This window comes from Poecilia reticulata, linkage group LG6, assembly GCF_000633615.1.
Source record: "Poecilia reticulata strain Guanapo linkage group LG6, Guppy_female_1.0+MT, whole genome shotgun sequence".
Taxonomy (NCBI): domain Eukaryota; kingdom Metazoa; phylum Chordata; class Actinopteri; order Cyprinodontiformes; family Poeciliidae; genus Poecilia; species Poecilia reticulata.
This window is the reverse complement of record NC_024336.1, coordinates 24,433,095-24,458,512: the sequence shown is the minus strand read 5'-3', so window position 1 is coordinate 24,458,512 and position 25,418 is coordinate 24,433,095. Positions and strand designations below refer to the sequence as shown.

Sequence of the window (25,418 nt, the reverse complement as noted above, 5' to 3'; positions counted from 1 at the left end):
CTATAAAAGCTTGCTGACCAGTACTAAAGTACAGTCCACTTCAAAGAGATAAACTATACACTTTTTGTCCGTGACCTCATTTTTTTGAACTTTTGACTCTAAAGCCTTTGTTCCTTGTGCCTTTGTTACCAGATCGTGGCACCACATTGTCTGTTCTCTGTCAGGTGGAGCAGACAATACTTTGGTGAATCTGAATTGTTCAGTGTTTTAAGATTAATCCCCAAAGCATGCACCGCAGCCCCGCACCATTAGTTTAGAATTTAAAGGAGAGCAGATAAATAAATCATAATCCGGGGCTCAGCACTTCTCAGTCACCTTTTTTGTTGTATCTAACACCCCAATTCCCAGCAGGCTGGGCACAGACAGGGATCTAAGATCCGCGTTGTTCGAGAGAAGGGGGAAACAAACAGCCTGTGTAAACCTCAGCGGGGCCAAGCATCTCTTCGAGGAGCCTTACTGACTTTGTCCTATCAAAGCAGGTTGGGAGACCTTGCTGCAGTTCCCTGGTAGTCTCGAGCCGCGCACACTTAGCGGCCGTTGGGAAAAGCACTCCAGGTGCTCATTGACTTGCATGAAGCCTGACGTTAGTTCTCACGCTTGTGCATTCGAAAGACTAATGAACTGCAATGAATCGCTTGCAAAACAGGATTCTTTTTTTTTTTTTTTTTCCTCAGCAAGATTATATCAGTAAAAGCAAAAGGGCTTTCCCAATTGTCTTTATTAGTTAATATTTCAGCAAGACTCGAAAAAGGAAAAGAAAATTCCGGATTGTTTTAACTTAACCAGAGGAAGGAGACTAATACAAAGTGCACAGAGTTGGAAAAGTAGACTCCTATTACCCACGAGTGCCGAGAGATGCCGGGCATAAGCGAGACGCCGTTTGCTTTCAAGGACACCTAGGATCCCAGGGTACTTGTTGAAGAGAAGGAATATTATTAACCCCGATGGCACGGCCCTCCATTTCTTTATATTTCACAGACAGAACCGTCAAGCCATTATGCTACAAGATTTCTTCGAATAGTGAAAGCTAATTTGACTCTGGAAAAATTGTTCCGTGTAAGGTCAAAACAATGCCACAACAATGGCGGAAATGGGGCACCTTAAAAATAACTTGTCAGAAGTGGAAACTTCTGAAACACAAGCTGTTCTTTTTTTTCTAGGCCAATGTGCACCAGCTTGCAATGACTAGACACATGTTTAACTACAAAAAACTGAAGGAATAAACTTTTATTTTGGAGAAAAGCCAGATCAGTGTAGATCGATGGAAAACTGGATGCTGGCAATTCACAAATGAAAGTTCATCAAAAATATTTTTGAAAATGATTTCTTAAGCCAACAATGACAGGTTGACATGCTAATTTGCTAAGAAACTCAAATGTCTGTAAAGTACTGTAACGAAATATTATCTATTGTGTGTCAATAGTAATTTATTCTTAAAATCTCTTTGAAGGCGTTCTGGTAAATAAGTTAATCAAATGTCACCAGGTCAAACTTCAAGATTTGGCCCCACTAGCGTTGGAATTTTTAAATTCAGATAAAAATGTGTGATGTAAAAATAAGGTTTTTGTCAGAGAATAATATGAACGTGGGAATTTTCTGTGAAAGCTAAACTAAAATCTCTGAGAACCATTTCTCTAGTGTAATAAAGAAGTGGGAAACCAAAGCCTGGTTGTGTGATGTCATTTAGGCGTGGCCTCATCACATACTTTGTGCACTACAAAGTACAAACTAATTATTTATAAAATTATCAAAGCACAACAGAAAAGAATGCTTCCCATGAAAAAGAAGTTATAAATTCCACTAGTTTTTCTAAGGATTTCTTTTTTCATGGGATTTTCTTTTTATTAGCAATTCATTAAATCGGATCATAACGAACTATAAAACTTTTGGGTGAAATTCCACAAAAATAGGGTCTGATTCTAGTTGTTGCACTGTCAGCTACTTTAGTGGTTGTAAATTAAAATAAAGGAACCCTTAGAAGTGTTTTTTTTATGTATTACATAAGTGATCTGAAAACTTCTTCCCATCCCTCAAGTTCAAAATGATAGTGAGAAGAAACACAGCAAAAAAAAAAAAAAAAAAAAAAAACAGGCTAAGCAGGTGTGCTTTTTCCTCTTGTCTTTGCTGTACAGGACATGGCAGTTTGACAGTATTCTGTCTACCATCCTTAGTGACACAAGACTCTGGAGCTCCCCTATAATTAACCCTGGCTGAGCTCCAGCCCAGGTAGTGCAGGAGAGAAGGCCCACTGACTGCCAGCATGTCTGGCAGACGCCACCCTTTCCGCAAACCTGGAGATGATGCTGCACAGGAGACACGTTTGACACTCTATGCTGCATACACAGTGGACTCAGCAGAGATTCAGCCAACAGCCCCATCTGTGAAACTCATTATTAGATCACTGCTAAAGACTCCAGCAAGACCCTCCACAGTGAAACTGCAATCTATGGAGATTTATTTAAGCTATTTCCATTGATTATTTAAACATTTTTCACTAAATACCTTTGCACTTTTAAGGTATTGGGAAAAAACGTCACATTACAGAGAGAAGAGCGTATTTTCTAAGGAAACATTAGAATATGAATGTGTACACCTTATAGAGTGGTGGTTTTTTCAGCTTTATTGTGCATCAGCATTTCTTATAAAAGGCCCCCAAGAGCTCTAACATTCCAGGTATCATCTCAGTCGTTGTTGGATAAAGAGAATCCATAAGCCCCTCATTGTTTGCAGTTTGACCAGGTGCTTGGCTCATAAAACCCCTACATTCATCTGCCAAAAACTGCTGGCTTGCACACAGGACCTAAAACATCTCTCTTGCCCACTGCTTTGGAAATGTTTTATTCAAGGAGCTACTCTCCATGTGGAACTGCAGTCTGATAACTCTTGGATGTTTCGAAGGAGGAAACTAAGTGTTGGGTATAGACAGTATTTCTTTCCTATTTGTCACACTATGTCTCAGATGAACAATCAGATTTTGATGTCAGAAAATTACAACCTGAATAATCTTTTTGAAAAAGTTTGAAGTGAATTAAAAAAAAAAAAAGCTACAGCAAACAACCTGTGTCTATGTAAAAGAGTAACTACCAAAACATCAGAATTTGTCCAAAAAAAAGAAGAAAAAAAAAAGGGAAATCTGAAAGGCGATAAAAACTTTTTCACCTCTCTGTAACCTAATGGTGTTACAGCATTTCCTCATTGTGTTTATCTTCATCTGAAACTAATCCATCTCAGGTAATGAAAGGCTATTTTTTTTTTAATTTTCCATCATACATTAATCAAACCAAACACACAGATCATAAAAATGCACGACAGCCTTGATGTAGCGCTTTTCTCACCACCTCGCAATGAACAGCACTCTCCAAATTAAACGAGTTTCTTTTAAAGACCAGAAGTCAATTAATGTTTAATTTGACTGCAAATTAAACACTGAGAAAACAGGAGCTTTTCTATTAGATTAATTTCAGTCTGTTTCAAGGGAACATTACACCAATCGTGCCGCTTACCCTCACCTTCCATTTGGGCTGCACTTTTCTTTCAAAATGATTAATTCATGAATGGATGACTGCACAGGCCTGGCGAGCAAGTTTTCTTTCACACTACTAACAAAATCTACCTGATTTTACCATTGAATGTATCCAATGGAATACATAACAATTGTTAACTCAGCACCAATTTGTTAGTATCATTAGTCACATGAATTAAGATGGATTTAAACGGTAGATGCACTGCCATCTACATCTACCATTTGTATGGTGCTTTACCAAGTCCAGAAGATGGAACATTCAGTCCTTCACCCACTGATGGTGGTAAGCTACATTGTAGTCCCAGCTGCCATGTCCTGGTGCCACCGGGTCCTGTGACAACCACCAGCAGGCTAGCTTGGTGAAGTGTCTTGCCCGAGAACACAGCGACTAAGATAGATGGAGCAGGGGTTCAAACCTGCAACCCACCGGTTAAAGGTCAAAGTCCTGCCACTGTCGCACCTATGATCAAGCTTAAAATTATTTTTCAAAATGGTCAAATTTACAAGAACAAGGTAAAAGTTAAATTTGTTTAGTCATTGGCAAGCTTCTGGTCAATTGTAAAGAAATTCTAAAGTTTATTTATATTGGATTGTTTCATGATAACAACCTACCTCGTTGGCATAATTCACAAATTTTCAATGGAGATCAGTCAAACCAATAGTGCTAAGCAGCGAACCAGGAACCAGAAAACCCAAAGCTAATCATAAACTGAAAGATACTAGGACACAAGGGTCATTATCTGCAATAAAGCCAGTTTAACACAACCACCATCTGAGATGGAGATGACCAAGAATGATCCTTCTGCCCTAAAATCAACACCTTCAAGCTTGACAAAAACCTGAAATTACACTCATATACAATCCAAATATCTAAGAGATCACCTTTATGGTCATTGGAGACAAAGTTTGATGCATCTGACCACAATGACAAGCGATTTGTTGGTAGATTTCAAGATGAGGCTAATTGGCCATAAAACTTTACCATTTACTATGGATGATACAGCCAAGATGGTATGAAAATCTTTAAGATAGACCTTGTATGGATGAGAGCTAATCCACAATAATTTCACCCAATTATTGTTTATTCTAAGTTGGACACTTTAAAAAAACACCTCAAATGCATGAAAAGCCATGATATTGTAAGTCACTAATAAACACGAGTGAATATAGATTTTCACACTCAACTATCAGTTTTCAAAAGGCAGTAAGCATAATGAGATTTTTACGTAATTTCTGACACTAATTTATCCAAACAAACTCTGGAGACAGTATTAGAAAAAACATCAGTGACTTCTTGGCCAATTTATATATACTGGTTCCTCTCAAGGGCTTTAAACTATCTACAACATTCAATATGCTTCAGTCACCTTTATGCATCGGGAGGAGTTATCTTGCAAAATAATTATTGTTGTGGTAACGGTTCCACTTTCTTCATGCACCTGTATGATGACAATAAATGCTTTGAATTAAATTGAATTCAAAGCTAATAACGTGCCATTGGAATTCTATCAACATTACAAATTAAAAAGCAGAATTACATTGCAAGGAGGAAAACTAACAATTTAATCTTTGCTGAATGACTAAATTCAACAAAGATTCAATGATGACCTCAAACCTGTAGAACGATGCTCCCAGCCTCGAAGAAAAGGTTCCTCTAATTTGTTTCTCAATATGGTGAAGCCTGCAAAGATGTTTGTTAGGCAGTAACATGTTCAAGAAAGCATAAAAATCCAATTTAGTAAAAAAAGATTTATCTAAATAACTATCAAAAACAGTCCGAAATGTCTATTACTAAGCATCCCTGTGTGATACAAGATATCCCAGTTAGCATAAATGTCCTTAAAAAGCAAAAACTTAATTTGCTTTTTCATTAAGTATGAAATTGATGGCTGTCGTTAAGGGTCAGACAATATTCCGGAGTTTTACACAGGTTAAAAACACACAGTGCTGAACATATCAGCTGGGCACAAAATACCCTTCTGTGTTCACTGTCACCTCCTGGTACCTTCACGCTCTGTGGATATATCTGAGAAGAAGGGAGGGAGGAGGGCAGGCAGGGGAGAGCCAGAAACCAGGGGCTGAGGCCGAGGAGCCTGGATAAATTAGCCAAACCACTTAGGTGATTTCAACTAAAATTAGCAGTGCTGCCTGTGGGCTCCATCAATTTTGAACTTGCTCAAACTCTGACAAGCACGGGGGAACTTTTTCCCCCCTTGGCCTCTATCGAGAAGCCCCCCTCTGCCTGGCTTGCTCTCTTTCTTCCTTATACCCTGTGCTCTGCTTTCCCTCTACATTTTACTACAGGGATCTTCAATTAGGCCTCTTAACCACTTTGCATAATGAGTACCACACATGATAAAATATCATTCCCTAATTCTTACCTTATCTACAACAGTGTAATAAGTACTGTTAACCATAACATGAAAAAAAAAAGATCTACAACCAAGATGTACGTATAATATAATTATAAGGCTGCTTTTATTCAACCTTAAGTTTGCAATCAATGATGATTGAAATAAATTGTATGGTATTAATTTTTAAGATCCACACAAAATTTCTAGCTCTTTGGTTATAAGTTAATTTAAAATAGCATTTCAGCAGAGCGGTTTCTTCCTCACAAAAAATATCAGATATAATCAAAATAAATTGCAAACGGCTTTTTTTTAAAGTTATTCTGCAAAGCTGACATGGGTAAGACTTTCTTTTTACATTTATTTTAACAAGACAATTTTATGTTTAGCTGCAAATGTGGCTTTTCCGCAATGTGTATTCAGTGGATTTGGATATTTATTTTATAAATAATTAAAATTATAGTAAGGATTATATAAGGTTATACTTCATATCAACAATGAATTTTAAATCTTTTTATGTCAAGGTTAAATAAATGCTTTTTAAAGGAACTTCATGTCATTTTAATGCTTTAAAGTAAATAGAAATTATCAATAAGATCTACAACCAAGATGTACGTATAATATAATTAAGAATTTTGATTTTAAAGAAATAAAAGTCGCCAAAAAACGTATTTCCATTGCTCAATTCAGAAAGTTGTAGTCAAAGACCTTTCAAAAGACTGATGTGCATATTTGTATCTGAGTTATAACTTTACACTGTATTTTACTATCTATGTGTGCGATTAAGTCATCTTAATTCAATGGCCAGTCACACCCATAAATGTTTAAGTACTGCTTTAAATGGACAGACTCACAGTTGCGAAAGAAAAACATTTTTAAACTCCATTCATTTCTTAGTAATAATCACCTTTTACTGCATAATTAATGCATTAGCCATTAATCAATCAACATCTCACTACATCACATTAATATTCAAATAAAGCCCCAGAAATAAAAACAATAGATAAAACTTTTTTTTTTTACATTGTGTAAACATGCATACTGCTCAAGTCCACAAAAGGCAGATGGAAACAAAGACAAATGGGATAAAGAATTTGATTAAACCAGCCAAGTAGACTAACGTACCTGATCCTTTAAATCGCTGTAAATGAAGACACTCAGATACCTGAGTGCTGCAGAGACTCGTTGCTTATTGTCAATATAACTGGTTGTCACACAAATCCAAGTGTCTGAGTTTTAATTCTTAACAGTGAATTCTAAACCATCTCACTCAGAGATTACTTAACCCTCCATTTGTTCACTTAATAGGAGCAGTGTTCCAATTAAAATATTTTATGCAATGAATCTAATTTGTAATAAAGCTTACTTCTCAGGTCACTTTTGGTTATAAAAAGAGCAAAGAGTTGAAAAACTATACTTTATGAACTGTCATACCCTGATTACCAGAGTTTGACAGTACACTTTCTCAAAAGACCAGTGGGTTTAGTTGGTACCAGTTTCAATAAACCTCTTTATGATCTAGGTGAAGATGTTCCATTTTATTTAATTATATAACAAGGCAGTGAAAGTTGCTTACTCGTATGAAAACAAATCAACTACTGAACAACCCAACTATTACTTCACAACAACGTTACGGTACAGTGGCAAAGTTTTGCACGCCGTCTTTTTCCGATATACTTTTTTTTTTTCCAATGATCTGAGACATTTATGTTTGAAACAAAGAAATCTTGAAAAGTGTCAGAAACAAACTTTTTTAATAGCTCTGTTGGACTACAAAGTGATCTTCGATAGCCAGTAAAACAAAACGGAATAAAACAGTAAAAAAAACAAAACAAAAGAAAAACACATTTATGAATTTAATATCCAAATCTAGTACCTGAAGATAAATCTTCCAAACATGCAAAGAGGTTAACATTTCTCAACTCCCTCCGGTGAAATAACTTATTTGCTCAAACGTTACATGAATTAATTTAGCCTCAACCTATGTCGTGTACTGGGCTGAGGCTGGTAAAAATGTATGCAGACAAATAGTCTCATGTCTTTTGGGAATGTCTAGCGGAGGACATTTCTCTGGGAATATGGAACATTCTTTATTCGGCATAACAGCTCCTGCAAACCTATTGTTTGCAGCTGACACAGTGCTCCGTGGAAGCATGTCAGCTCTTATATCAAATTTGCCATTCTGACCTCCGCCCTAGTTTCAAATGAAGGAGGGGGAAGAAGTGCATGTGAAACAGACTTGGAGAGTTTTAGGGTGAATGAATGCAAGAGAAGTTGTAGAGAGAAGCGTTCCAAGGACAAGACTAACTTCCTAATGGAGTCTCCAGGAGCTGGAGAGTAGTTCACCACAGCAGAGGAGGGCAACAGGAACAACAGCTCCCTCTGGGGTGAAAAGACAGGGCAATGGTCAAGGGTAACAGAGAGATAAATAACTAGATAAATGACAGCTTTGTGCATCCATTAACTTTATAAATGAAGCATCAGATCCTACTGTGCTCACATTGTAGATGATATAAATGTACCAACCAATTCTTCACTTCAATGTGCCTTTGGCTGCATTTTTCCTCCTCATTGTTGTTGCTTAAATCATTAACAATGAATTGAAACTAGACCAAAAAAATGCTATGTATACCACAGACGTTCTCCAATGATGCAAAACCAACTGTGGCTGAAATATCACTACAAAAATCCATTAAAATCATTATTTAATCTTAAGCTGATTCATGACAACTGAAAACAAAAATTCACTCACTTGGTGTGTTTGAAACTGACGGTTTGAGCTGCTTGCCAAAAACGTGGTCAATAATTATCTGACCTCCTTCGGGTCATTCTGAAAGGCATTGAAATTACATTCCAACATACAGTAGTCAGTTAATACTTGAATATGAAAACATTAAACAAAATGGGAATATCCCAGCAAAAGTACAATTTTCCATTCCTGACTGAATTCCACAACACTGATTCAATTTAGTCTAATTCAATTCAGTTTATTTAGACGCCGCCAATTCACAACAATCTTAGTACATGGAATGGTAACATCAAAAGTACCCCATAGACATCACAGCAACAAAATGTTATACATAATAATCAAAGTTACTTCAAACTTATAATGAATGTTTAGCAAACAAAGTGAAAACAAGACCAAAGTCGAACATAATTCTACACTGCAAGTTAAAACTTCCCGACAAAAATATTTGAGGTTCAAAAGCAAACTTTATTAATATTAGTCGTAATGGTGCACTATATTAGCACATGTGGCATTAGATTACCACAAGAAACAAAGTTTAAGTTCAGAGGTAAAAATATCTCACAAATTGCATATAGATTTTTTTGTTGTTGTTGATCTGAATTTTCAGGCTGACAGTAAAAAAAAAAGTTTTTATTAATGTTGCTGTGTTATATTTTCTCACCAGCTCTGTGAGGGTGCAGTATTATGAAAAATCTACTTTTTTGAGCTTTATGTTATTTCCTCATCAAAACCAAATCTGCAGAAAACCTATTCAAAGCATCTACAAATGCAAGTTTCAATACTTGTAATGTGACCTTCAATCTGTCTATGCAACCACTTTTCATTATTTGTCACATTTAAGATTTGTCCATTTTACATAAAACTGCAGAAGCAGTAATCTTGACCTAAGGGGAACCTAAGAAAATCCTTGACCCTATTGTTATACGTTGCCTGAAAAAGCTCTTAAAATGCCACTATTGCAACACATTCTCCATATGCCTCCAGATAATTATCAAAAGCCTTCTTTTTTTTTTTTTTTTGGTAAATCATCAAGTTTATTTTTTGAAAATAAAACAAATGACAGACGTTTCAGCCCCATGGCGCTTCATCATGTGGGCAGGATAGCAAAGCCAGGCAGCCTGATGAATGCCAAGCCAAGGCAAGCTGGAGGGAAGTAAAAGACACTCCTCCTCAAAAGCGCCCGTCGGCTTTCAAAGACAGCCTTTAATGGGTGCTCATCAAGAGGGTGCAGGGGCCCGCCGATTCCTCCAGAGGAGGGGTGCAAATGGCATGCCACAATGCTTCAGCGGCGGGACGGAGGCACAAGGCTGCAAAGACGAGCCCCTAGAGCCAGTGGTGTATCCGAAAGGAATTGAGCTGCACGTCCCAGGCTTGTCCAACTCCCAGCCCAACTGTCACTGCTGGCAGTCAATTCAGCCCCTTCAAGCACATAATCTGTGCTCGTATGGCTGTTAAACACCACACGCCTCAGTCCTTCATTCATTTACTGCCATGGCATTGTTGAGTCTGCTGTCTTTGTATTATTGAGCCATGTAAGGATTTGGAAAGAAAACCCTTTCTCAGCATATGCTATCCTGATCAGCAGCAAGGCAATACGAGTGCAAGCAAAAACAGATTCTGTGAATGTTTAGAAATAGATCGTCATTCATACCTGGAGTGAGTTGGGACAAATCGCTTTGCTATATTTGTTTTGTCGCACTGTAAATATACAGGGACGATCTGTGTGTACTGGGAAGACCAAAGGTACACCGACTGATTTCTTGCAAGTTGGAAACAAGAATCCCTGCATTAATCTGAGTGAACACAGTGGGTCTTAGGTGGCATGGTGCCATGCTGGAGTTTCCCCACTTACTGCCATCTCTCCTTGTGACAGAGAGATAATGTCACATGGGCGTAGGTGAGCAAAAAATGGCAGGCTGCTTGATCCTGAGCCAGCTCTTTTAATTGGCTAAAACAAAGTAATTTCAGAACAGTGTGGGGGGGCACAAAAGGGTAAATGATTGGACAGAAGGTCATTCCTTCTCTCTTACTCTGCTGTGTGCCATCCACTGACATTCCCAGCATGTGCTACAGTTAATACCGAGATCTATTATACACTATCTTTTCACCATCTGCTTCACACACCGATAACCTGAGCTGGACGACTCATTCAGCTGAATTAACAAAGGGAACAGATTTTTTTAATAACATTTTTTTTTTCTTTTTGCCACACCATCATTTTGAAGGTGAAATTGTGGACTTTGTTAGAAGGAGGTAATGAGAAATTGAGATGTGACTAATAGGTGGAAAATTATAACAAAAGTGATGTAACCATTGAATTTTAGAAAAGGCCCAACAGCTATGATTTTTTTGAATAGCAGAAGTGCAAGAAAGTAAAAAAATATCTAAAAACTACTCCAAAATTAATTTCAACTTTTTCATTTTTTTTCCTCACTCAGTATAATTTCACATATTTGAAAAATACAACATAGGCTGGTTTTTATACTTGTAGACAAATTGGTTAATTGATATATTGGTTAAATTGGACAAAAAAATCCTGAGAAAAGAAAATATTAAATCATTAGGGAGGAAATAAATATTGGGGTTGAATAGAGACACTGACTAATACCCTAATCAGTGGCACCCTAATCAGTGGCAGCACTTGAATGGACATTTTCCTGAGTGAGATCGTCCTGAACTCGGAAAGGTAATAGTAATACAAAGTCCAAACATCTTTGAAGAATTGGTGACCAGTACAGAATAATTCAGACCAAGTTGGTCTATGTAGAGGTTTTACTTGTAATGGTACATTTTTCCTTCACAAAATAGCTCAGATTAAGTCAGATTGGATGGATTCAACCATGCATTTTGAGATGGTGGAAGCTTAGGATACTGTTGCTAAAACTAATCCCGCTTCAGACTTCTTAAAATTCTCTCCCTGATGTGTTTCTTGGGTTTATTGGGCTATTTGTTCAATAATTGTTGGATTTTTGCTACAGGTATCAGAGTAAAGAGAGGTGAATACTAATCCGGATTATTACACTTCATCTGAAATATTGTTCTATGCCTAGAAATAATTTTATTGACCTCGGCAGATAGACATTAAAAGTATCACAGGCAACAAATTTTAACAAGGGGCTTAGGACTTTTTTCCAAGCGAACGGACAGCCTTTTATCAACGCATGTGTTTGCCTTTAGCCATGTTCATGTTTCTGAGCATGCATTGAAGTGTGCCTATATGGGTGCGTGTGTGTTTGCGTGTGCGCGCGCATGACTGTGTGGGAGACACGGAGACATGATGCACCTGTGCTAAACAAATGACCCCCATGCCTGTGTGAGTTTTTCCCAGGTGAGGCTGATGCATGGATCATGTGCTGCCGAGCGCTCTGGGCCACGTTGGCTCAGTCTTCCTGGGATCGTCTCTGGATGTGGCCCTGAATTTGCACTGAGCAAAGGAACGGTTCACCTCCTCAACAAATCCTTTACATCATTTGAGTTGGCAAGGAGACGAGTGTGCTGGACCGGCCTCCTCCAGGCACAAATCAGGCGTTATCTGCCTGACTCTGGACACCACCATCAATCTCTCCTGTCCACTGTTCTTTGTCTGGAATCACACCAACATCACATGATACATGGCCTTAACAGCATGCATATGAGATAAACGATCAGGTCTGTCAAAGTTTAGCTACTGTATGTTGTCCTAATGTGGGGAATCAAGCTGACTGCTTTTGTAATGTTACCCAACTAGTTCAATCTCTCAGCTACCAAATGCCAGACTGGCAAAAATTTTATGAGATCACAAAGAGTAAATATCAGTGGAAATAAAATGCACAAACTAAACTAAACTAATAATTTATTTGATATGAAGTAATAGCCATGTCTTATCATAACTGCTGAATTCACCTTTTACTGTAATAATACAAAACATTACTTAAAATGTTTCAAAGCATACAAATTATACAAATACATATCAATAAATTCAAATGTTTTAAAACCCATTACGGTTTACTCTTCACAAACGATGTTCGTCTGACTGATGCTAAAACACATCAGTAAAGTCAATGCTTTATTTTTCCCTTAATGGAACATAAAGGTAAATATTATTTTAAAATGTTAAGTTACCTACTAGGACTCACATGAGTTCATTTATTTTGTTACGTGGCAAAATAACATTTCTCTTTATGTCTTGACCGTATTATTTTGAACATCAATCACTAGTCTCGTGCACTTTCAGGAATCATTCAAAATTTAACAGCATTGCTTTCAATAGATTTAGGCAGACAAAACAGTATAGCTGAACATGTAATGTAGGTCTTTCCACTGGTTACCTGCTAGGTGAAGAGTGGAGCTGATGATTTCAAACAGCTTTTGAAGGCAAAGAGAGGTCTAGCCCCAAGCTATACAGCACATCTTAAAGTTCTCTGAGAATTTGCCTGCAGCCTTAGTTTCAAGCTGTGGCAAATGTTTCTGCGTTTTAGGCCAAAGATGATCAAGTATTTAAGGGAATAGTTTTGATTTTTGGAAGTGTGGAGTAGCTCTCTGCATCGGTTTCTAGCCTGCACTACATACTACGCTCAATGACCAGAGTTTGAAGAAACAGAAAGATTTTCACTTGGGAGACAAGATGACAGCTGGTCAGAGTGAGGTGGGTCTAAAACACATTCTAAAACATCTATGTTGCCATGTCTCTGTTGTTTTGTTTTTTTTAAAGGAAATATTATAAAACCTAGACAGTTATTCAGTTATTCGTTTGGACAATCAACAGTAGTTACTCTGGTCACCTGAGCAAAAATAATGAGGAAACGCAACAGGTTTTCCAACTTGCAAATGCAATGCGGTGAAGTTGGGAATAAGAATTTAAAGATGTGTGTTCCAATATGAGAAGCTAATTAATCATATCACCTCCAATAGGTGGCACAAGGTTTAAAAAGTAGTTACAAAATTATTCTGAAGCCTTCCCCAAAATTCAAAAGAAAATACATTTTAAAAAGTTAAAAAAAAAAATAGTAGAAAGTATTGATGATTGTACCTGGATTGTATGACAGTGTGATCGATGCATAATTAATAATAACTTGAATTTGGTTCAATTACAAGAGTGCAAATTTCCACCCATCCCTAGCAGAGATTAAGAGGGTCCTTTAGAAGACACTTTGGGTCTGAGCCAGCAAACAGAACCCAAACATGGTAAGTGGAGCAAGCAGAAATTAATTACCATCACAAGCCACAATTGTTTAACCCTGGAAAACATTAGATTAAAATTGCAGACATTTTTTGTCATATAAGAGAGGAAAATGTTAAGGAGATGGGAGAAATGAATAGTAAGTCAAATATATTTACAGAAACAAAGAAAAATCACAAAAAAAATTTCCTTTGATTTTTTTAACTTTAATAAACCTATACATTTTCTGAAAACGTGGCCGTCTTCAGCATATAAACAATAATCCACAAAGAAATAAAGCTTCCAATATGGAAATCAAACCGACTAGGAGCCAACCAAGTCCATCAAAAACCCAAAGTTTGTAATCTGTACATAGTGCGGTCTATAAGAAATGTCAACCACAAGATTTAATCTTCCTATTTCTGTATCCTGTCTATTTTGGTCTGTCACATAAAAATAGGCTTTTAACAACCCAGCCCGGCATTAATTATTGCCTCTTTCGCACTAAATCACTGAATAAAGCTGCAAATATTGATTGATCAGACAGCAGATATTTGTCAGCGACTATGGATAGCAGACTCACACATGGCAAAGAGTGACTCCGTCTTTCAATCACTGTCAGAAAGCTGTGCAGCGGCGCTGCACTGATTGAGCCCCATCGTACCACACTCATTCTCTTGCTATGCCTCCTAAAGTAATCAGTTCTTACACACAAGCAGCAAATATTCATTAGTGACTTATTCATATTCAAAAGCTGCTTTGTAAAAGCAACAAAGGAGCAGAATTGTCACTGACAAGTGCCTAACAATGTTTCTGTGACATGCTGTGTGAGCTATGAACAATTGTGATAATCTTCTATTATCTTATCAAGTAATAGTTGCTTTGTGGTAATCTGAACGACCAGCTAGATCCCTTAACATTCAACTGTTAAGTTAATCTAAAACAGACAATGTTTGTTTTTTTTTGTTTTTTTTTACATGAAACTTAAAAATATTAAGAATTAATATTGGGGGGAGGTACTCTAGGCTTTTGGCCCTTATAACTAGTCAGATAAAATTCAAAAAATGAGAGAGAACGATGGGCTGCAAAGTTAATAATTAGTTAGTTCTCCGCTCAAATAAATTCTGTCCAACCTCACCAGATTTTAATCAAAGGCTGAAAATAGTAGCTGATTGTAATCTGCACTCAGAAGTCACCAGGGGTGTTTGAAGAGCCCGACAAGCCTGCGAGTGGAGCTAATTCGATTAAGTGCCGGCAGTACCTGGAGGGGACGGATCTGTATCTCCCTCTTTTTTATTTATGAGATTAAGTTGCGCTTGTTATTCCAATATAAATAATCAAGCCATCAGAAATGATACTCTTTTTCAACTTGTATGTTTTCTCCTCTGCATCCAAAAAATAAAATTTTTTGGTGGATAAACGTTGTGAGATTAATACGATTATTAACTAATTCTATCAAATCTAGGAAAACCTCTTGAAATGTCTAAAATGTAAAACGGTTTGCATATTTTTTTTTTTTTTAAATAATAAAATGGAAAGGTTCAGATGAAAAAATACAGCACAAACAGATCCTTTTGAACTTCCTGTTAGCACTCTTATATTTTCCAATAATATCCTATATTTAATAAACTCTGAAAAGACATAAGTGCAGACATCAGTCAATTATTTTAATATTTGAAATAGAGAAAAAGAATATGGCTTGTTCTGCTTTGTTCCAGATTTTATGAAAGAGATATAACCATTTTTCTTTCAATCTGATGTGATATTCCTCCATTCAATAGAGCCTTTAATAAAAGGCAGAGAGCCATTTAGAAAGCGCCACAGAAAGCGAAAATAAATAATAGTTAAGAGGCTTTCTGGTTGAGCTGCTTGAATAATATAATTTGGGTTTTACAGTGTTAGCTGTCAGAGTTTTAAATAAGACACAAGCAGTGGAAAAACCTAAAAATGCTGATTTTCTTTCTGTAGTCTTCAACCAATGTCAGTTTCTTGCAAGCTGCAAAGGAGCTACAGGTGGGATATAATTGGCCTTAAAGGCGTATTTGTACCAGTTTCACATTTTGTGTGATTAGAACCTGAAACATCAGTGCATTATTTTGAAAATTGTTGTGATACATCATCACAAAGTAATGCACAGCTAGCTGAAGTGGAAGGAATCTTTAATTTTGTAAAGACATTTGGTCTAGTATTTTTTGTTGAAGCTAAATGAAAATTTTTGATAAGATTTAATGACTATCTAGACAGTTCACAACTGATGTCACTGAATTTTTTTTTCCCCAATTACAATCTTAGCAACAATAAACTAGGTAACCTGTGAGAAATGCTACATATACTCAATATTAACATTTTTGCAAAATTAAATGACACTTGACTGCAGTCTTTCAAAATCAAGAATAAATTGTCTTTATCCGACACTTTTACATCTACTTAATTATGTGCTACTTTGCTGCTAAAATTTAGTTTAGTTTTATAGTCTACCTACTTACTATAATTGTACAACAAAAATAGAACAATTTAAGTATTGAAAAAAAAAATTGGCACTTTCCAAAAAATATAAATGTACAAATTATAAACAAAAACATATTTAGAAAACTTACTAGTGCCATTTTTCCAGAGTTAGTAGCACCTCTTGGCTACTTTTCTGAAGGGGACTGAATATAAACACACACCAGCCCATTATCCTGATTTTGATGTATAGAACGTTTTTTTATTATTATTATTGTGTAGCCTTTTGTACTTTTACGTCAAAAGTAAGGAGCAATTTGTGATGGATTATTACATAAAATGCAAATAAACCACGTTGATGATTTTGGTTGTAGCATGAAAAAAATGTGGAAATGATGAGGTATAAATATTTTTTGCAAAGAAAACCACTGTGTATGGTTTTTCTAAGGGTGCACACACTGTCTGGGTTTAAGATAATGAATTTTGACAAATGGTGTCAAGCGGCATGAACATGCATTTAGTTTCCATCGTTTAAAGCCAAAAGAAAGATAGTTGGAAAGATACAGTTGGGTCAAACTTCCTGTCCACTAGGATTTTCCATGTGAGGGGGCTTACCTCCCCTCTCAAGGGGCTTTCCACCACCCACAATAGAGGAAACGTGAAAGGCCTGGCACTTGATGTGACATAAGAAACCCTCAGAGCAATCCCTTATACTGCTCTCGCCACTTCTTTCCCTTTCGTCCTCTTCTGAGGAATCCATTTCATATCAGAGAGCCACAGAGCTGCGTGAAGCCAACCAGTACTTAGGTCACAGTGTACCACATTAAATTTAGACTCCTTTAACGCTCTCCAATAATGCATCTGGAGTAGTTCCGGTCAAAACTATTCAAATTTTTCCTATCCAAGATTCAAACTTCTGTAAATGGGCCACAGATCTAAGCCTTCAATCACCACTGGAGATTTCAAATCAAATCTGGTGTGTGTCACAAGCTGAAATTTCCTCGCCAGCCCCAGTTAAGTCACTGGTGATTCAAACTCCAAAATAAACCGTCCCAGTGGAATAAAACTTTCGTCACTGATGTCAGTTAAGTTTCTTGAGTTTGTTTAATTAGCGCTGCCTGCTAGAGGTTCCACTCTAGTTTGTTCAAGCTTCACATAAAATAAATCCAAACAAATGTTCTCCTCGTTTAAAGTTTGAGTAAGGGTATAATTCTATCAGACCGGTTTTCGTGTATATAATTTGTTGCAAAAGTATCTATAAAAACTTTTTGTATCCAAGAGTCTGGCAGGAAGTGGTGTGCGAAATGGAAGGAACGTAAATGATGGTTTTCAAAAATTGCTATAAATCAAACTTGGAAAAATGCTGTGTGCCTTTGTACTCACAGTCTACTGTTGACCAACTTCACACATTCAGAGGTTAGAGGTGTGCCTCTTTTCAAAGTAGCTTATGTTCAGCCAGATTTTGTCTCGAGAGCATTAGAACAATTTTCAAGGCTTGCAAAATAGTCCCAACAGAGGTGTAGAGTGGCTGAGCCATTACAACATGAATGTTCCTTGATCTTAACCTTTTAATTAAAGGTGTGGCTTAACGAGTAAGATCATTAGTGTCAAGTCTCAAGTCTTTACCGTTCGTCCAAGAAAAGTGGTTTTGCCATCCATCACCGCTGCATGCGGATGTCACTTGTTTGTCAAAATTAATGAGTGTACCAGAAATGCAACACAAATGTTCTGGTTCAGTACTTTTGTATATAAAAACGAAAAATGCATGCAAAAATGTTTGTATTAAAAATTTTAACACTATGTAATTACTTAATTAAAATTAATGTGTGAAAGTCCCAGCCCTGTACATAACACTTTCGTTTAATTATGTTCCCTAACATTAGTGAACAACTTTTGAGGACTTTGTAAATTGGCTACATTCATACAGAAATTACACTCAGGAGAACTATTTTAAAGTTAGATCATTTCTCTGTGTTGATCTATCACAGATCCTAACAAAAATCAACCAAAGTGAGAAGAGTCAAATTGTGAATAGACTTCTGCAAGGCAGTTAATAGCGCAACGGATAACAAATGGCTTTGTAATATAGCAGCAAAAAGTCCCACATGGCCTGATTAAAAGCATACGGATGTCATTTAAACGTTGGTAAATTAAGTTTTCTGCATCACATTGCACAAGATATAGGTACTGGAAATTTTAACAAATTACATATTAAAGAAAACAGTCACATGTTATTTGATAAAATTGGTCTAAAAGTTTATAGAATCCCTCAAGGGTCAAATACAGAACTCAAACAATTGTTTCTTACAGTTCGTAAGCAGCAACATGTTAGTGTAAAGTGTAAAACGCATAACATACTCTAAGTGTTTTAGTATTTTTATGAGTCAAGGGCAACCAGTTAAATTTTTCTAAAGCATTTTGTTCATTTCATGAAGTCTTTTCATGCGGCTGCCCTTGTACCAAACACTTTAACAACTCCCACATCCTAACTCATTGAATAGATTTCAATCTCCTAGCACGAGAGAAAGATCAAATGCTCCACTCTCAATAATAGATTAAAAAAAAAAAGTGTTAAACTCCCGCCTGTTCCTCCAGGGGCCAACCCTCTAATGTTAAACCAAAATAAAAGTTGCCTGACTAACCTAACTGAAAAAAAAAAAACTTACTCGTCTCTGACTTTCCCAGTCTCAATGCTTGAGGTCAAAAGTTTATTTTCAGGCAAAGTTGAATGCTACTAAAAGGTATTTCTGGTACATCATACATTTGCTTTACTAGACTCATGTTCCTTTTTTTTCAGGCACTACACCTTTATTAATAGCTTGTAAAATATTTTACACTAAAAACATATTTTAACCAAGTAGCAAATGTAAATAATAGATATTGCATAATAATTTCCCCAGTGTTTTAAATTATGCATTTCTGATGTATTGTGCATTTCTAGTTCGTACATTATCTTTCTATATTAAGAGACAAAGAAAACAGTGCCATTAAATCCGTTTGAAATACATGTGTTTCACTATTTTCTGAAATTATGAGTCAATCAATTATTCACAATTTAAAGCTTTACAATCATTTGGAGAAAATCGCTGATACAAAACTAGCAATTCCTCTGTATTAAGAATTGTCCACAAGTGGAGAATATTCAAAACAACTGTGATCATTCCCAGGTCTGGCCATCCAAACATAGTTGCTCTGAAAGCAGAGCGTAAGATGCCACAAGAAGTTTCGTAAAACCCCAAATGTAATTAGGTGACCCATAACAGGCTTTTGCCACTGTTTCTATAAATGTGCATGCATGTACAAAAAAAAAAAACTGCACTATTCTTATGTAACTGGGATGTGTGCATGGAGGTGTGATCTCAATGAAAAACATGAACAACAGATTAAAATTTCTCAGAAACAATCTAAAACGAAAAAAAAAAGTTATTTAGCCTGATTAATCTAAAATTAAAGTATTTGGACACAAAGGACATGTCTTGCATAAGCAAACCTCATACCAACACTGAAGCACAGAGGCGGAAGTGTCATGGTTTGGGGATTCTCAGCTCACCAGCACCGCTGTCTACATAAAATCAACCAACATTTGAAGAAATGTGAGATCTTGATCTCACTGAAATGCTGTAGGGTAAAATGAAACAGGTTGTACATCTCAGCCAGATGTTTGACTCTTAGTGGGGCAGATTTCCTTGAGGGGTGGCTACAAGAGACGTCTCACAGAGGCAATTTCAAACAAAATAGCTATTAGAAGGTATTGCATTTTTACATGTTCTTTAGGTAATAAACATTTTTGTAAAATGATTTTGCTTAAGTAATTGGAAGTTTATTTCCGGTGTTTAAATGTAATGAATATTAATACATAACTAATGAAACTAGTTAATTTTGCATTTATATCCATAAATCCATAATAAGATTACAGAAATCTAACAGTAAGCAAAATATCTTAACTGGTGGATTTTATATGTGAGGAGCAGGTTGCATACATTGGTGCTTATGTTTTTTTGTTTTTTTTCTGATTAAACATAAAATCTGAGGAACACAACTTTTAAACATGTTGCATTGACTGCTACACAAAAGTTCAGGCATGTGAATAGTTCGCTTAGAAACATCACACACCAAAGGTGACCTAATCAATCACCAAAAAATGTTATATGAAAGGAATTTTGAGCATTAAAGAAATACCTTTCACAACCACATTTCAGTCTATTTATTCATGCTTGGTAAGATGCAAGTTCACAATTTACAAAGTAAAGTTAAAAACTGCTAAATTAAAGTTTAACAAGATACTGGATATTACATTCTCTTCTCTTAAGACAAGAGGAACCAACAGAATTGTACATTTCTATTTAACACAATATGTGTGTATGTCTTTATAGCAAAAAAAAAAAAGTATTGCTACTGATCTACTAAAGTTTCAAACTCACGAGACACAGATAAATACTGTACATTAAAAATGTTACTTGACTTTTGAAACCCATAAACAACAAAGAGACGTTATGTCATAGTTTAAATAAGGAGCAGCTGTAATCATTTATGAAGCAGCACTGCGTGTCAGAGAAGACAAAGGATGACGGTTAACATTTAAGCGTCTGACTGGTACGAACAGAAGGAAGCTGAGGAAGTTACCATTTGATTTGCTTTTTAGAATTGAAAACACAGGAGGACGGAAACTTGATCTAACGTAGCAACACGATGAAACTTTAAATCCCGGATCTATCCGAGCTGTACATGCAGCTTCCATCCAGAAGCAAGAGAGTCCTAATTTACAGAATTTGAGAATGCCACAGCCTAAAAAACACTACTGTCCACCTCAGTGGCATGCAGCCTCTACGCCAATGCCCTACTAAGATTTTGTGCAAAAGAACTACAAAAACCCTTCAAAGTCCTTGTTGCTTATCCAAGTCGTGTCCCACAACATCTAAATAAAAAGTAAATTATGTTACGCCAGCTGAGAGCTCTAACTTTGCATCCCCAAAATAAGACTGCAGGATAAAGTCTGGTAAAGCAATCATTAAAAAGGAGAAATAATATTTTTATACCGCAACATCAGGTGTTATTTTCATACTATGAATCCTATTCCCAAAACATCTTTCCTTATTTTTATTTTTTTATGTCAGGCAGGCAAAAACACTTGACAGGATTTAAAATAGTAGCAAATGGCATAATCAGAAGACAGCAGATACCTCGTGCATTTATTATTTTTTTTACTAAATCTATAAATATATCACTAGGCCAAACAAAAACAAACTGCTGCTAAAAAAATTATGCCAAACTATCTACATATTTTAATGCCTTGAAAAGAAACCTATTTACTTCCTTATTAGGTATACAACTGCAAAGCACTGTGTTTAACACAAACTCCCACTAAATGAGCATCTCGACACCAGAGCTACAGCCTAGTTTTTGGCTGTATATCAGTTGCGAAATGAGCAAACAGGTGGTTTCACATCTTTACAGAGTATTTACAATCATCTTAAAAATGTATTCATGAAAGTCTAAGGTGGTGTGCCCGAAAAGGCGTGGACATTGAATCTAGAACTGTATTCCCCAAAAAATATTTTACAAGTCCTGCATATTTAACATGCTGTCCTACATTTGACACCTCTTTTTCCAAAAAAAAAAAAACTGCAGTAATTTCCTACTATTAGACCATTGTAACAATTAATCATAGGTAAGTAAAAAGTCCTGGCTACCTTATTTTGGAAACAAGTCCTATCTAAACCTGATGTCGATGTTGGTTTAGTCAGCTACTAACTACTTTTATTTGCCATGTGGTGTCCTGAAGAGAACAGGCTCATATGTTTGTATTTATTGTCTTGTGAATAAATGTATAAACTTACTAAAAGCTAGGAAAAATAGTAGAACTTGTGGTTGAGAATTTTAAGAATTTAAGCTTCTATGTAGCTTTAGCAGGTTAAGCGTCAGCAATAACACTAGCATGCTAATCGAGTTTCTTAACACGGAGGTTGCCAATGACCAACACATCTTAGCAGTGATGGTCGGGCCAGAGGTATATGGCTTTTAAAATGAATATTAAATTAATTTTAAAAGTTTGTGTTTTGCTTTACCTAATTTAGCAGTGCTAATACTAAAGTCAAACTTGGTTGCAAACTGAGCATTTTAAACATAAGGTAGTTGTTGCTAGTACAATTTGCCTTTTAGTTGTTTTTCGTGAGGGAAACGTCCTACATACAATAAGTAGATACAATACAATACATTTAATAGTTTTAGATACAACAGATTTAAAAGGTTTATTCTGCTTTCAGTCAAAATGTTAAAGCAAAAGTCAAACTAGCTGACAAATGTCTTAATACCAGTAAACAACACGGATTAGCTGTGGCTGCCAGGGAAAAGGTTTACATGCCACCTTCATATAAAAAGCTCATATTCTGCTTCAACTACATTCAGCTAAAGTCAAACTCACTCGCAAGCTGAGCTTCCTAACCATAAAGCAGCTGTTGCCATTCAACAGTCCACAGCTGGTTGCTTCAGAGCGAGATAAATGGTTTGCATACCACATCGTCAGAATACATTTTAAAACGTATCAATAATGTCGCGTACCTTCGTCGCAACTCATTCCTCTTTTTTTTCCCCCTTTTCAGCAGACGGTAAACCGACTGGGCAAAATGATCTCAAGAGTTTGATGAGCCCATTTAAAGAGAAAAGGTTAGAATTCTTTGCCAAAAGTGGTAGCGACAAAAAAACAGAAGAAAAACTGACTTGACTTCATCAAAATTAAACGAATACTGCAGATTGAAAAGCAATACATGAGATATCACACTAAATAGGAAATTTCAGCAGCACATTTGACCTTTTGAAGTTTTCAAAACGTTTTTCTAACACTTATTTGAAGCAATCTCCTTCTTACAGTAGCCAACATACACTCTTAGTCTTTGTAAAAAAAAAAAGAAAAAAAGGGAGAAATAAACTTTTAGTCGGGTGAGAAAAATATTTCCATAGTGCAGAGATTGTCTCACTTTTTTCCCCCCCATTCAGCATTACATAACACACCAAAGGCGTTCTTTTTTCCTGTCTTTTCTTTCCCAGACACAYTTTAATCCTGTGCATAAAAGGGTGGGGTGAATATGGGTCAGCAGGTTAGGAGTGTCTCAAAGTCAAACTTGTGAAAGAAGAAATCAATCCAGGAAGCTTCCAAACTACCTGTCTTGGCCTCTCTATTACATAAGCGCTCAGGCAGCGCGCGCCAGCCCACAAAGTTCCACAGTTTCTCCTTCAAGAGGTGTATTAATACGCGCTAAAAGTGGAAACCCTTTTTTTTTTTTATGTTTAAATTAAGCAACCGCGGTGATAGGAGCTGAGGAGTGGGTGAACACTATTCTTTTAAGAGTGAACAAGATCCACGATCATGATGATGATTCCTGCTCTCGGTTGCGCGCCTCTGTTTATGGCTAAACCTGTTACATAACCAGCTTACATTCCACATTCACCATATCACATTCTAAATATACCCCTCGCGCGCAGCACAGGAGGAGAGTATACGCATGAAAAAACCCCGACGTTCAAGGAAATAATTGTCCCACCTACACAGCTCGCTTTAGCGCAATGTGAACTCTGCTTGTTGGGAATCAGCAGAGAAATCCTTATTTCTTTGAACTTGGCCGAGCCCGGTTAGTCTGTATACTGGAGACAGTGGAGAGGGGGTGTGGTTAAACATACTGTCTTGTACTGTACAACATGGACGGGACGTGATGGATAAATCATGTAAGAAGAACCAGACTTTTCACGGGCTGGCATGTGAGGGCTCGTTCCGCCTTATTGTTAAATCGTATTAGGTTACAAATAATAACAACAATAATATTAATATTAATAATAGTAAAAAATAAAATAAAACATAAATTATGCGAAGCACCTTTCGGTTTGCAACAGTATATAATCCAGCTGCCGAGGCGCCTTTTTATGCACATTGGAACAGCCTAAATCAGTGAAAACCCAGCGAGACGACGTTACGTGAGCCACTGGCGGAGGACACGTCCCTACGACCAAACAGAACGGGACTGATCGATAAACTAACCCACAGTTTCCCCAAAGTTCACTTTCGACACTTTCGACAAAATAGCGCCGGAGCGGGCAGGTTGGCCTGTTTGGGCATGGGGAGCAGCTCCTGTTCGTGGGGTCTGAGTTCCTGGATAATTGATTAATCTTGCAGTCGGAGTAAATGTGACATCTGTGACCGTATCACCCCCCCATGATTTTGGCTGTCAGTGGAGCAGCGCACACATACATACACCAACCAAAGCGCTAATTACAATCAAACTGGACAAATACCCCCGCTTGCATATAGATATATATTTAAAAAAAAAAAAAAAAAGCTACGGGGTGAATTAAAGCAGGGTGCAGATATTTAGGGGGTTGTGCGATTTGATTTATTTTGAAGTTGGATTAAAATGTGCCTCGATCGGTCCGTGTTCCTCACCCCGCCGAAACTGTCAAATTGCTGCTCGCTTACCTCTGTTGGTGCTTGAGCAGGTCTGCTTTCGAACCGGGGCTGGATGGTCCGCTTTCCGGAGCGTCTCCAGGTTTACCGGGGTTTCCCTGACCGGGGTAGCCGGCTCCGAGGCGCTGTTGCCCGGGTCGCTCGCTGGATCTGGAGGGGACTCCATGTTGATTTTTTTTTCTCTCCTTTTCTCGGCTTCACTGTCAAACTAATGCTAATGCTTCAAACTAATACTCTGCGATCTTGTGAGCTCCGACACTACGTCCTGCTATCTAATTTAGACTAGAAGTAAGAAATGAGAAATGCGAGTCTGTCTGGTGGTGGGTGTGTAGGTTTGATTGTCCACTAGCAGCGCTAGTGAGAGCTCCAGTCATGCAAGCTTAAGAGGGAGAGGTTGTCAATAGCAGAAGAATAGATGGTAGGCCTGAAAGTAATCCAAGCTGATCGACCCTGTGCAGTTTTACATGAGAACTGGGGTAATTTACTGCAACGCAGCCTTCACCAAAGAATGCATGCATTTAGATATTAAATCAAAAAAGAGATTATACTTTGTTGTTGCTTGCACTATACAGTTCTCTTACGTTTGAAACTTAAAGTTGCTCCAAACTATCACAAAACATCATTACAGAAATATTGCAAGATTAAAAACATCCACTTTAAACATTACACTGTATGTCAAGCTACATCAGGGTAGTGTTTTGCAAAACAAAAACCACACTGTAAATCATTTATTAGTTCTATCTTTGTATTTCTTGTCAAGG

At 36.9% G+C, this 25,418-nt stretch overlaps 1 protein-coding gene across 1 annotated transcript in view; it reads right to left on the bottom strand.

Moving 5' to 3' along the window:
• Positions 1-25,010, bottom strand: part of roraa (RAR-related orphan receptor A, paralog a) — a 210,819-nt gene extending 185,809 nt beyond the window's left edge. Inside the window, exon 1 of the mRNA XM_008412275.2 lies at positions 24,670-25,010. Within this exon, the coding sequence (XP_008410497.1) occupies positions 24,670-24,823 (154 nt within the window). The 5' untranslated portion in view covers positions 24,824-25,010. The remainder of the gene's footprint in view (positions 1-24,669) is intronic.
• Between the last annotated feature and the right edge of the window lie 408 nt (positions 25,011-25,418).